Source organism: Cebus imitator, unplaced genomic scaffold, assembly GCF_001604975.1.
Source record: "Cebus imitator isolate Cc_AM_T3 unplaced genomic scaffold, Cebus_imitator-1.0 Scaffold819, whole genome shotgun sequence".
Lineage (NCBI taxonomy): Eukaryota > Metazoa > Chordata > Mammalia > Primates > Cebidae > Cebus > Cebus imitator.
The window spans coordinates 226,213-239,818 of record NW_016108134.1 but is presented as its reverse complement, the minus strand read 5'-3'; the positions used below and the strand labels follow the sequence as shown (position 1 = coordinate 239,818).

General features: G+C 46.3%; 1 protein-coding gene across 1 annotated transcript in view; it reads left to right on the top strand.

Moving 5' to 3' along the window:
* The window catches only part of SLC1A6 (solute carrier family 1 member 6), a 24,854-nt gene that overhangs the window by 2,104 nt on the left and 9,144 nt on the right, over positions 1–13,606 (top strand). The window contains exons 2-6 of the mRNA XM_017520285.2: positions 4,350–4,561; positions 5,366–5,503; positions 8,417–8,621; positions 10,000–10,042; positions 11,671–12,014. Coding sequence (XP_017375774.1) covers positions 4,357–4,561; positions 5,366–5,503; positions 8,417–8,621; positions 10,000–10,042; positions 11,671–12,014 — 935 coding nt within the window. The 5' untranslated portion in view covers positions 4,350–4,356. The remainder of the gene's footprint in view (positions 1–4,349; positions 4,562–5,365; positions 5,504–8,416; positions 8,622–9,999; positions 10,043–11,670; positions 12,015–13,606) is intronic.

The window sequence follows — 13,606 nt, the reverse complement described above, 5'->3', positions numbered from 1 at the left end:
CACCCAAGTTGGAGTGCAGTGGCGTGATCATAGCTCATTGCAGCCTCAGACTCCTGGGTTCAAGTGAGCCTCCTGCTTTAGCTTCCTGAGTAGCTAGGACTACAGGCACGGGCCACCATGCCTGGCTAATTTTTTTTTTAAGAGATGGGGTCTGGTTACATTGCCCAGGCTTGTCATGAACTCCTGGACTCAAGCAGTCCTCCGGCCTTCACCTCCCAAAGTGTTGGGATTGCAGGCATAAGCCACTGTGTCTGGCCCACAGATGCTAAGTATTGTCTGTTCTTCTCTAGGGGTCAGCAATTATTTTCAGCAAATGGCCCAAGAGGAGATATTCTCAGCTTTGTGGCTGGTACAGTCTCTGTTCTAACAACTCAACTCAGGTTTTGTAGCTTGAAAGCAGCTGTAGACAATGAATGAGTGTAGATGTGCGCGCCAATAAAACTTTATTTACAGAAACAAGCAGTGGGCTGAAATTGGCTAGCAGACCATGGTTTGTCAATACCATACTATGTCTTGTAAGGAAGAGAAAGGAACCAGACAAAACTCTAGGCTCTGGAGTTTTCCTGACTGTTCAGATCTTAGGTGAATTATCTCTCTTGGGATCCACAGACAACTTCCTGCTATGGCTTAGTGCCTGGAAACATAATATCCCAGAGGAGAGGGAGGGATTGTACATTCCCTCTGTAGTCTTGTGGTTCACTCTCTGTGGGTTTTTTTTTTTCACAGCAAGGTGAGAAGCAGCATTGTGGTTTCAGGAGACGGATCCACTTGGAGCAGGATCCTAAGTGGGGCTTGGCATTTGGAATTTGGATTAGATCTAGAGGACGTAGGCTCTGGAAATCCAGGGTAGATGTCCCATCCTTTGGATATGGTAGGGAGTGGAGGAGGGCAAGGAAGATCCCAGAAAAGCCAGTGGCAGGAAAAAAAAAAAAGGCCCAGGAACCTACATACTGGTAAAACCAAGACCTCCAAGAAACTCCCAGCTCGACCTGGTTGAATTCAGATACTGTTGGGGGTGAGAAAAGATATCAGGGAGACTTGATCCCTTAGAAAGTAGATGGGCGGAGGGGCAGGGACGGCAGGGTACTGTGGCTATGACTGTAATCCCAGAACTTTGGGAGGCCGAGGCAGGTGGATCACCTGAGGTCAGGAGTTTGAGACTAGCCTGGCCAACGTGATGAAACCCTGTCTCTACTAAAAACGCAAAAAAAAAAAAAAAAAAAAAAAAAAAAAAAAAAAAAAAAAAAAAAAAAGAAGAAGAAGAAGTAGATGGGAGAGGTGAACAAATTCTCTTTATAGGTGTGACAATCCCAGGCAAACCAAACAGGTAGAGTCCAGTATAAGATACAATATTTAGTGTCTTTCTTTGATTTAGAGAGGTTTTCTTTCTGAGTCAGATGAATCTGGTGTATTGCTAGGGGAACAGACAGCAGATTCCAAAGGGAGAAGTAAAAAGGATTTATGTTCAGAGTATTTATGAAGATATGAGCAGAGAAGAGGACCCAAGGAGATTAGAGGTTATGCCGGAGGACTGCCCTATGGGAGCAGTGGCCTTAGGTAGAGGAACACAGCAGCCAAATAGTGGCCTGGCACAGGGAGCTGGGAGGTAGAAGAATAAACACTCCATCTCCATCTCTTCCCGCCCTCCATTCTCCTGCTGTCTTTAATAGAATTTTGTGGCCAGGCACAGTGGCTCATGCCTGTAATCCCAGCACTTTGGGAGGCCAAGGCAGGCAGATCACCGGAAGTCAGGAGTTTGAGACCAGCCTGGCCAATGTGATGAAACCCCATCTCTACTAAAAATACAAAAATTAGCCAGGTGTGGTGGTGGGCGCCTGTAATCCCAGTTATTCGGGAGGCTGAGGCAGGAGAATCGCTTGAACGATTCTCGGGAGGTGGAGGTTGCAGTGAGTCCAGATTGTGCCGGTGCACTCCAGCCTCAAAAAAAAAAAAAAAAGAAAAAAAAAAGAATGTTGTATACATGTAGAGGGTACAAGGGTAGTTTTGATACATGCATAGATCGCATGGCGGCGATGTCTGGGCTTATACTGTAAACATCACTCTAATTGTGTGCACTGTACCTACTGAGTAATTTGGTGTCTCCCAGCCCCGTCTCACCCTTCCACCCTTTCTTTCCAGTCTCCAGTGTCTGTTATTCCACTCTGTGTCCTTGTATACACAACATTTAGCTCCCATTTATAAGTAAACGTGGTATTAAACTTTGCTTCTGAATTATTTCCGCTTAAGAGAATGGCCTCCAGTTCCATGGGTGTTACATTTCATTCTTTATTATGGCTGATCAGTATTTCATTATATACATCATGAAACATAAATAAAATAATATAAGCAACAATGTAGCAAGAAAATGTGATATTGATATAAATGTGATACAGATTGATTTACCTATAATGTAATATACTATACTTATCTACATCACATTTTCTTTAATCATCCATTCCTGGACACTTAGGTTGATTCCACATCCAGGCCATTGCAAATAATGCTGTGATGAAACATATCAGTGCAGATATCCTTCTGATAAAAAGAAAACTGAAACAATGATTTGTTTTCCTTGGAGTGGAGACTCAGTAGGGAGATTTCTGGATGGATGGTAGTTCTATTTTTAGTTATTTGAGAAATCACCATACTGTTGTCCTTTCCCCTGGACAGATCGAAAGAGAACCAGTGGGAGAGGGAGCCTGAGAGTGGGTCTAGAAGGAAGAACAGAATTCTCAGTATCCCTGGAACAAGGGCACCGCCCTTTCTTGGTTATGACAACAGTGTAGGTTAGGAGGTATAGCATCTATAGCACACAGTGCTTTTAGGGACTCACAGAAATGTTTTCATTTCTTTCTTTCTTTCTTTTTGAGACAAAGTCTGGCTCTGTCACCCAGGCTGGGGTGCAGTGGTGCAATCTTGGCTCACTGCAACCTCCATATCCCGGGTTCAAGTGATTCTCCTGCCTCAGCTTCTGGGGTAGCTGGGACTACAGGCACCCGCCACCATATCCAGCTAATTTTTGTATTTTTAGTAGAGACAGGTTTCACCATGTTGGCCAGGCTGGTCTCGAACTCCTGACCTCAGGTGATCTGCCTGCCTCAGCCTCCGAAAGTGCTGAAATTACAGGCCTGAGCCACCATGCCTGGTTTGGTACAGGTTTTTAGATAAGTGAATAAGGACACATGGATATAGCCAAAGATAAAGAGGAAGCACAAAAGTCTGCAGTCTGTGAAACATCAGTACAGTGCCTGCCACCCCAGAGGGGCTCATGAACATCACACTATGGCCAAGAATCATTATCATTTCTTTCCCAAGGGACTCCCCACCTCCATGTTGCTCACCTGGGCATTCTGGCAGAGTAGCTGCATTTACTGGGCACCTGCGGTTTGCCAGGCACCTGCTGATTGTGTCCTTGTGGAAAGCCTCCATGCTGGACACGAAAGTGTCTTAATTTGGGGAACTAGCCTCCAGGTGCTTTGTCTACAGCTCTGTATGCAGTTGGCACTTAACAAAGGCTTGTTAGTTTCCTTTGAGCCGCTGGGGCAGCCCCCAGAGGCTTGTGATGAAATCAGTGAATTAAGAGTGGGCTGGAGTCAGGGAATGTCAAAAACGTCCATTAATTTGTGGTTTTCTCCTCTTCCCAGCCATTCCTAGGAATGATTCTGGAGACTTAACATTTTACTGCCAAGACCTGACCTTGGAACCCCAGGCAGTCTCTCAGGTGTCCTAGGACGGACACATCCCAACAGACTGACCTTCCCCCTCCCACTTTCTTTTTTAAAAATTTATTTTTATTCATTTGTTGTTCCTAGAGACAGGGCTGTGCTCTGTCATCCAGGAAGGAGTGCAGTGGTGCGATCATAGCTCACTGCAGCCTCAAACTTCTGGTCTCAAGCAATCCTCCTGCCTTGGCCTTATAAAGTGTTGGGATTACAAGTGTGGGCCACTGTGCCTGGCCTTTGTGCTTTTTTAGAGGGGTGGAGGTCTCATTATCTTGCCCAGGCTAGGAAGATCATAGCTCTCTGCAATCTTGAACTCTTGGGTTCAAGTGATCCTCCTGCCTCAACCTCCCAAAGAACTGGGATTACCACCCGCAGCTATGTCAAAATTTTTAGAAACAGGGTCTCATTATGTTGCCCAGGCCAGTCTTGAACTCTTGGGCTCAAGTGATCCCCCTGCCTCCGCCTCCCAAAGTGCTGGAATTATAGGCGTGAGCCAACACACCCAGCCACCCCCGCCTTCTGAGAGTCCTCAGAAAGCGCCCATCAACCTTCCCAGCCTTCCCCATCTGCCCACGCCTGCCTTCTGTCCTGGCCCTCACCAGCCCCAGGCTTCTCTGTTTCCCGCAGATAGACCATGAGCAGCCATGGCAACAGCCTGTTCCTGCGGGAGAGCGGCCAGCGGCTGGGCCGGGTGGGTTGGCTGCAGCGGCTGCAGGAAAGCCTGCAGCAGAGAGCACTGCGCACGCGCCTGCGCCTGCAGACCATGACCCGCGAGCACGTGCTGCGCTTCCTGCGCCGAAACGCCTTCATCCTGCTGACGGTCAGCGCCGTGGTCATCGGTGAGCTCTGCCTCCTGGAGGGCGGGGACATCAGGGAAATTACTGGCCCTTACACATCTCTTTGTCCCACCCCCTCATTCTCACCTGCACACACGTCTCAGTCCCACCAGCCACCCTCAACACCACATAAAGACACAACATACAGATGGATACACACATGTGCAAACACAGCTATGTGTGCACACAACGTTACATGCATATCCGTGTGTATACACACACTCACATATATACATATACACTGTACAAACACACTTTACTATGCATGCACGGAGCTTACAGGTGCAAACACAGAAACTTACAAGCAAACTTGCTCATGTATATTGGAACTTATAAACACATTCACATGTCCACATGCATTCTCCTGAGCACACATGCACACACTTATGAGCTTAAAACACATACACTCCCATGTTTGAAAATAGTAACATATACACACGTCGCACCTATATATGTCCAGGAACATACATGTGCATATTTATGTGTATATGCCATGTATACAGATTCCTGTACATGGTCACAAGTGAACGTCTACTGTCACATATTCTTGATATATACACACATATACATTTACACATTTATATTTACACAGACATGGACATGTATTTACACAATATCAATATGGCTACCCATAAATACATACATTTCTACAAGGTATGCACACATCAGTGCACACACAAATGCATACACTCATAGGGTATTTATCCCTCTCACTCCTCCCCTTACCCTACCCTTCTTGGGATGGATGGACAGTGTCTGGGGCTGAGTGACCCAGACCGCTCCATGGACCCCTTCTTTTGCCCCTAGGGGTCAGCCTGGCCTTTGCCCTGCGCCCCTATCAGCTCACCTACCGCCAGATCAAGTACTTCTCTTTTCCTGGAGAGCTTCTCATGAGGATGCTGCAGATGCTGGTGCTGCCTCTCATTGTCTCCAGCCTGGTCACAGGTGAGAGAGCCCAGGCCAGGGTTGGCCTCCAAGACCCATCCAGAGCCTAAGCTTGAACCCAGAGCCAAGGCTATCCTGAGCATGGGACCACCTCCTTCATGCTGAGCCTCAAACATGGAAGCTGTCTGGTCCAGGGTCCTTGGCAAAACAAAGTCCAGGTCCTGATCAGTCCCAGGTTTCAGACCCCATATGACCCACACCACTTATCTCAGTTGGCTTCCTGTACTTTTCCTTGGAGGTAAAATGCCAGCCTGCAAGGGGCTCAGTATCACTCAGAGGTGAGAGAACGTATTGGAGGGGCATCTAGGTAGGGTGGCTGGGCTATGGTGTGGATGTGCAGAGAGTAGGGTGTAGATTAAGGTGTGGAAGGTGTGTGAGATGTGGTGAAGATTAGTGGGCAGAAGGTGGGATGGAAGTGGGAGTATAGTTGACTTATGCAGGGGTCCACAAAGTTTTGTTCTAGAGGGCTGGATAGTAAACATTTTCAACTTCAAGGGCCATATGGTTTCTTTTGCAACTAGAGTTGACTCTTGAACAATTTGGGTGTTAGGGACGCCAACCCCCACACAGTCAAAAATCGCATGTAACTTTTGACTCCCCAAAAGCTTAACTACTAATAGCCTACTATTGACTGGAAGCCCTACAGATAGCATAAACAGCAGACTAACTCATATTTTGTATGCTGTATGTGTTATATACTATATTCTTAAAATACAGTAAGGTAGAGAATAGAATGTTATTAAGAAAATCAGGCCAGGTGAGGTGGCTTATGCCTCTAATCCCAGTGCTTTTGGGAGGCTGAGATGGGAAGATTGCTTGAGCCCACGAGTCCCAGACCAGCCTGGGCAACACGGTGAGACTCCATCTCTACAAAAAATGTAAAAAATCAGCAGGCCGTGGTGACACATGCCTATAGTCCTAGCTACTGAAGAGGCTAAGGCAGGAGGATCACCTGAACCCAGGAGTTTGAGGCTGCAGTGAGCTATGATGGCAACACTGCACTCTAGCCTGGGCAACAGGGTGAGATCCTGTCTATTAAAAAATGATAAGGGGGGCCGGGTGCAGTGACTCACACCTGTAATCCCAGCACTTTGGGAGGCCGAGGTGGGCAGATCATGAGGTCAAGAGATTAAGACTATCCTGGCCAACATGGTGAAACCCCATCTCTACTAAAATACAAAAAATTACCCAGGCATGGTGGTGTGCACCTGTACTCCCAGCTACTCGAGCAGCTGAGGCAGAAGAATCACTTGAACGCCTGGAGGCGGAGATTGCAGTGAGCCGAGATTGCACCACTGCACTCCAGCCTGGAGATAGAGTGAGACTCTGTCTCAAAAAAAAAAAAGGAAGAGAAATTTTATTTACTATTAATTGAGTGGAAGTGAATCATCATGAAGATCTTCATCCCCATTGTCTTCATGCTGAATAGGCTGAGGAGGAGGAAGAGAAGGTCTTGCTGTCTCAGGGATGGCAGAGGCAGAAGAAAATCCATGCATAAGTGTACTCGAACCGTTCAAACCCATGTTGTTCAAGGGTCATTTATACTCAATTCCGCCATCGTAGCTCAAAAGCAGTCATAGACAACATGTGAACAAATGGGCATGGTTGTGTTCCAATAAAACTTTATTTACAAAAGTAGGCAGAGGGCCAAATTTGGCATGAGTAGCATCTTGCCAGTCACTGGATTTGGGGATGGGGAAGAAGAAAAATGCATGAAGAAATGATTTCTTAGGTTGGGTTTCCTGGAAGCAGAGCCTGACTGAGATGGGATATCTGCACAGGTAGTGATTTATTGTGGGATAGCTCTCAAGAGAAACTCACAAGGAAGTGAGGAAAGAGGGGGTGCAGGGCTGGGAAACCAGTGAAACAAAGATGTGGGTTTCAGAAGAAGGCTGGCCTCTCAGCCTAATCTATGGGGAGCTCTGGAGTATAAGCAGAATCACAGAATTGAACCCCTCCCCAGCTCTGCTGCCACCTGAGTCAAAGGAGCTGGCCAGTATGAATCCCTGCAGAGTTATTCACTGGCCATAGGTCTCTTCTGGGGTTTTTGTGGACAAGGCAAATTTACTGACGGCAATTCTCAGCAGAAGGGGACAGCCTGAGCTATTTGTAGCCAGTGCTCTTGGGGCTGAAGGATCAGCCTATTGGCTTGGGAAAGGGTGTGGGAGTGGAACAGCAAGAACATGTGACACACATGGCATGCAGTGAGGTGGGTTGGAGGAAAGTGTGACTTTGGGATGAATAGTGGGAATGGCAAGTGGAATGAAAGTTAGGTCATGGGCTGGGTGTGATGGCTCATGCCTGTAATCCCAGCACTGTGGGAGGCTGAGGCAGGTGGATCACCTGAGGTCAGGAGTTCCAGACCAGCCTCGCCAACATGGTGAAACCCGGTCTCTACTAAAAACACAAAAATTAGCTAGGCATGGCAGCGGGCACCTGTAATCCCAGCTACTTGGGAGGCTGAGGCAGGAGAATCACTTGAACCTGGAAACGGAGGTTGCAGTGAGCCAAGATTGTAACACTGCACTCCAGCCAGGGTGACAGAAGGAGACTCTGTCTCAAAAAATAAAGAAAGAAAGTTAGGTTATGATACAAAACAAGAGTCCATAGAGGATGGGGTGAAAGGGTGGAAAAGGTTGGCTTGGAGAAGAGGGAAGGTAGTAGGGTAGTGGAGTGTTGCTTGGGATAAGGGTTGGGGTGAAGTGTGAGGGTGTGTATTTGGAAAATAGAATAGCAGTAGGAAGATGGTGTGGGTGAATGGGTAATGGGTGGGTTCTGGGGTGGGCTGTAAGAAAAGGGATGCTTGGTGGAATGGCTGTTGAGCTGGTGAGATGGGGAGGGTGGAATGGATGGCTAGGAGACCTGGCATTGGGTATGCATGGAACTGTGGGGGCTGCATCATCTGTCCTGCAGGTATGGCGTCCCTGGACAACAAGGCCACGGGGCGGATGGGGATGCGGGCAGCTGTGTACTACATGGTGACCACCATCATCGCGGTCTTCATTGGAATCCTCATGGTCACCATCATCCATCCAGGGAAGGGCTCCAAGGAGGGGCTGCACCGGGAGGGCCGGATCGAGACCATCCCCACAGCTGATGCCTTCATGGACCTGATCAGGTGTGCCAACCCGAAAAAACACAATATGCACATTTGAAAAGGAGACTTTATTGATTGTAAAGGGTTATAGCCTGCAAAGCGGCCATCCTGCAGACTGGGAAGCATGCATCCGGTCAAGACCAGAGACAGGCCCTTCTAAGGAGGAGGGGTTAAAGGAGGAGCTTCATGCTGAATGGGTTGGCTAAACATCCATATTCAATAGTTTGCAGGAGGCGCTATGAATATTAATGGAGGTGGTTCTGATGCATGCATACTGAACAAAGTTGCACGTAACATATGACCCATGTCCTCTTTGGGGTGGAGACTTCCTATCAAACTCCTGGCCTCAAGTGATCCACCCACCTCGGCCTCCCAATGTGCTGGGATTACAGGTGTGAGCCACTGCACCTGGCCTATTTCATTCTTTTTCATGGCCGAGTAGTATTCATGTGTCCTAGTTGAACAATGAGAAAACATGGACACAGGGAGGGGAACATCACACATCGGGGACTGTCGGGCGGTGGGGGACAAGGGGAGGGAGAGCATTAGAACACATATGTCATATGTTCTCTATACACGCATCAGTTAATGGGTTCTTAGGTTGGTTCCATTTCTTTGCAACTGTAAATTATACTGTGATAAACATATGTGTGCAGGTGTCTTTTTGATATAGTGACTTCTTTTCCTTTGAGTAGATACCCAGTAGTGGGATCGCTGGGTGGAATGGTTCATCTACTTTTAGTTCTTTAAGAAATCTCCATACTGTTTTCCATAGAGGTTGTACTAATTTACATTCCCACCAGAGTGTATGAATGTTTCCCTTTCCCCACATCCATGCCAACATCTGTAGTTTTTTGAGTTTTTAATAATGGCTGGTCTAGCTGGGGTAAGATGGTATCTGATACCACCTGTTTTAATTACAGCAGCGAGATTTTTGCCAGCCAGAATCAAGGATAGCCATGGTTCTACCTTAATCACTGACCAAGGGGAAACCTAAAGCTAAAAGAGTTTGGGAGTTTTCTGTGGTTTTTTGAGGCAACACTGACACACGTGTGTTTGAATTAAAGTCCTTGAGGTGATGTAGGCTTCTGCCAAGTACTCAGACCTGGATTTGAGGTCTGTCTGCGCCTCTTAGCAGCTCTGTGGCTCTGGGTAGCTTACATGAATTCTCTGGGCTTTGGTTTCTTTCTATGTGAAATGGGGACATCAAATAGCACTCATGTCTAGGGTTATTTAGTGTTTAAATTAGATGATAGTAAGATACTTGCTCAGTGCCGGATATAGAAGAAGCATTCATACGCTGGCTGCCATCATTATTGTTCTTGGTGTTAGTATTACTGTTATCACCCTAGACACCCTTCCACAGTCTAACCACTTTCCTTCTGATGTTTTTCTGCAGAAATATGTTTCCACCGAACCTTGTGGAGGCCTGCTTCAAACAGGTCAGGGGGAAGTACACAGTTTGATCAAGGAGATTCAGAGGGTGGCAGGAGCTTGGGGCTGAGGGCATGGTCCAAGGGCAAGAGGTGGGAGGAAGGGCCTGACAGAGAAAGGGGCAGGAGTTCTTGAGGAGTCTAGGAGAAAGAATGTATTTTCCATGGTGATCTGGGAGGGATAAGAAGGTCTTAGGCCCAGGCGTGGTGGCTTAGGCTTGTAATCCCAGCACTAAGGGAGGCCAAGGCAGGAGGATCACTTGAAGCCAAAAGTTCAAGACCAGCCTGGGCAACAGAGTGAGACCCTCTGTCTTTACAAAAAAGAAAAAAGAAAAAAATTAGCTGGGCACACCCATCTCAGCTCTTTGGGAGACTCATGTGGGAGGATTGCTTGGACCCAGGAGATCAAGACTCCAGTGTGCTGTGATCACACCACTGCACTCCAACCTGGGTGAAAGAGCAAGATCTCATCTCAAAAAAAGGGGGAAAAAAAGGACTTAGGCCAGGGACTTCCTGAGCACAGGACTAGAGGAAGCACCAAGGCTGCTGCAGAGATTCCAGAAATTTTGGCCGTAGATGGTTGAGTCTTGGAGAGCCCCTCAACTCTTGTTAAGCATTGCCCAGGGAACTTGTGAAAAATTCAGGATCTATATGACTTCTTCCACACATTGCTTGTTCACTCTCTCATTCATCTATTTGGTCACTTATCCTTCAAAAAAAATTTTTTAACGTACTTATTTTTAAATTGACACAAAAATTATATATATTTATGAGTTATGACATTTTGAAATATGTCTGCATTGTGGAATGACTCAATCAAGCTTATTAACATATCAGTGATCTTATACACATATCGTTTTTTGAGATAAAAACACTTGAAATCTACCCTTTTGGTGATTTTCAAATACACACTACATTGTTATTAGCTATAGTCACCATTTTGTATAATATAGCTCTTAAAGTTATTCCTCTTTTCTAGCTGAAATTTTGTGTCTTTTGACCAACATCTCCCCAGTGTCCCTGGCCCCAGTCCCTGGTAATCACTATTCTATTTTCTGCTTCTGTGAGTCCAGCTGTTGTAAATTCCACATATAAGTGAGAGCACGCAATATTTGCCTTTCTGTGCCTGGCTTATTTCAGATAGCACAGTGTTTTTCAGGTTCAACCCTGTTGTCAAAAATGACAGGATCTCCTCCTTTTTCAAGGCTGAATAGTATTTCATTGTATATGTATACCACATGTTCTGTATCCATTCATTTGTTGATGGACACTGAGGTTGATTTCATATCTTGGCTATTGCAAATGGTGCTGCAATAAACATGGGAGTGCAGATATCTCTCTGAGATACTGATTTCATTTCTTTAGGATATATATCCAGCAGTGGGATTGCTGGGTCCTATGGTAGTTTCTATTTTTAATTTTTTGAGGAACCTCCATACTATTTTTCATAATGGGTTTACTGATGCATTTAATCAGTCTTCCATGCATTGTTCAAATCATTCATTCACTCATTCAGATCTGCTGGATAAGGCCTTCCAGGGTGTGGGAGCTGGAAATGGGTGATCTCAAGGAATTTCTCCAGGTGATTCTGATGCATCTGCTGAACTGAGTATGGGCCCGATCTCTCTCTATTTCAGTTCAAGACGCAGTACAGCACGAGGGTGGTAACCAGGACCATCGTGAGGACAGAGAACGGGTCTGAGCCGGGTGCCTCCATGCCTCCTCCATTCTCAGTGGAGAATGGAACCAGCCTCCTGGAAAATGTCACTCGGGCCTTGGGCACCCTGCAGGAGGTGCTGAGCTTTGAGGAGACTGTACCTGTGCCTGGCTCCGCCAATGGCATCAACGCCCTGGGCCTCGTGGTCTTCTCCGTGGCCTTTGGGCTGGTTATCGGTGGCATGAAACACAAGGGCCGAGTCCTCAGGGACTTCTTCGACAGCCTCAATGAGGCTATTATGAGGCTGGTGGGCATCATTATCTGGTGAGTCCTGGGCTGTGCCCACTGGAAGGCAGAGCAAGAGCTGAGAAGTCAGGCTGTGGGGAAGCTGCTGAAAGGCTTGTTGGGGACTTTTGATCATTCATTTACATATTGGGTAATTCACTTACCCACTCATGAACTCATTCATTCATGTCTGCCTGCCATGATTTCATCACTAGTTCACTTCCTTGTTCATCTGTTCATTCATTCATCCCTTTTTTTTTTTTTGACACGGGAGTTTCTGTTGCCAGGCTGGAGTGCAATGGCATGATCTCGGCTCACTGCAACATCCGCATCCTGGGTTCAGGCAATTCTCCTGCCTCAGCCTCCCAAGTAGCTGGGACTACAGGCTTGTGCCACCACACCAAGCTAATTTTTGTATTTTTAGTAGAGATGAGGTTTCACCATGTTGGTCAGGATGGTCTTTATCTCTTGACCTTGTGATTCGCCCGCCTCGGACTCCCAAAGTGCTGGAATTACAGGCGTGAGCCACCGCACCCTGCCTCATTCATTCACTCTTTTATGCATTGGTTAGTTCATGGAAGAACTCACTAACTCTTTTATTCATTTATGTCTTTCTGCAATGATTCATTCACTCTTTCCCTCCTTTGTTCATCTGTTCATTCACTCATTCTTCTATGCATTGACCATCTATACTCATTCTTCCATGCATTGATTTACTCATTTCCTTACTCATTTATTCATTCTTCCATGCATCAGTTAATTCACTCATTTATGCATTCTTTCACTCATAAAGTTACTTAGAAATTCTTCCATGCATTAGTTAAATCATTGATAGATTCATCTGTTTATTTACTCAGTTAAGCCATTTATTCTTAATTCATTCTTTGACCCACTCATTCATCTATACATTTGTTATTCTTTCATTCATTTACTCAAGTATTCTCTTCGTTCACTCAATTGTTATTTGTTCACTCACCTACTAATGTCTCATTTGTTTATTTCCTTACTTTTCCTCCACTTGCTAATCCTTCCTTCCTTCCTTCCTTCCCTAAATTCCTTCATTCCTTCAAAAATTTCATTCACTCAGCAGGCATTTTCCCAGGCAGACTTTGTCTTGACCTCTGGAATACGGAGATACGTTGCACTCATACCTTGTCCTCAAGGAGCGCACAAAATCGTTGGGGAGACAGACACATTGTAGATCAATGTAACAAAGTAGGTTCTGTAGCAAAGGAACATTTAATAAGTGTTGGGTTCATGGAGAAGTGAGCAGTGAGTAGAGGGATACACAGTGAATGCTTCCTAAAGAGGGAGTCATGAAGAAGATCACCTCTTAACTGCATCTTGACAGGTGAGTAGAACTTCAGTTGGACAGTGAGAGGGAAGAAGTATTTCAGGCAGAGGGAAGAGAATGTACACAGCTTGAAAGTATCTAAGTTGTTTGGAGAATGGTGGGGCGTTCAGGAAGGTGAGAGCATGAGGTAAGTTGGGAGTGGTGAAGATATTAACAAGGCTGTCAGGCCGGGCGCGGTGGCTCAAGCCTGTAATCCCAGCACTTTGGGAGGCCAAGGCGGGTGGATCACGAGGTCAAGAGATCAAGACCATCCTGGTCAACATGGTGAAACCCCGTC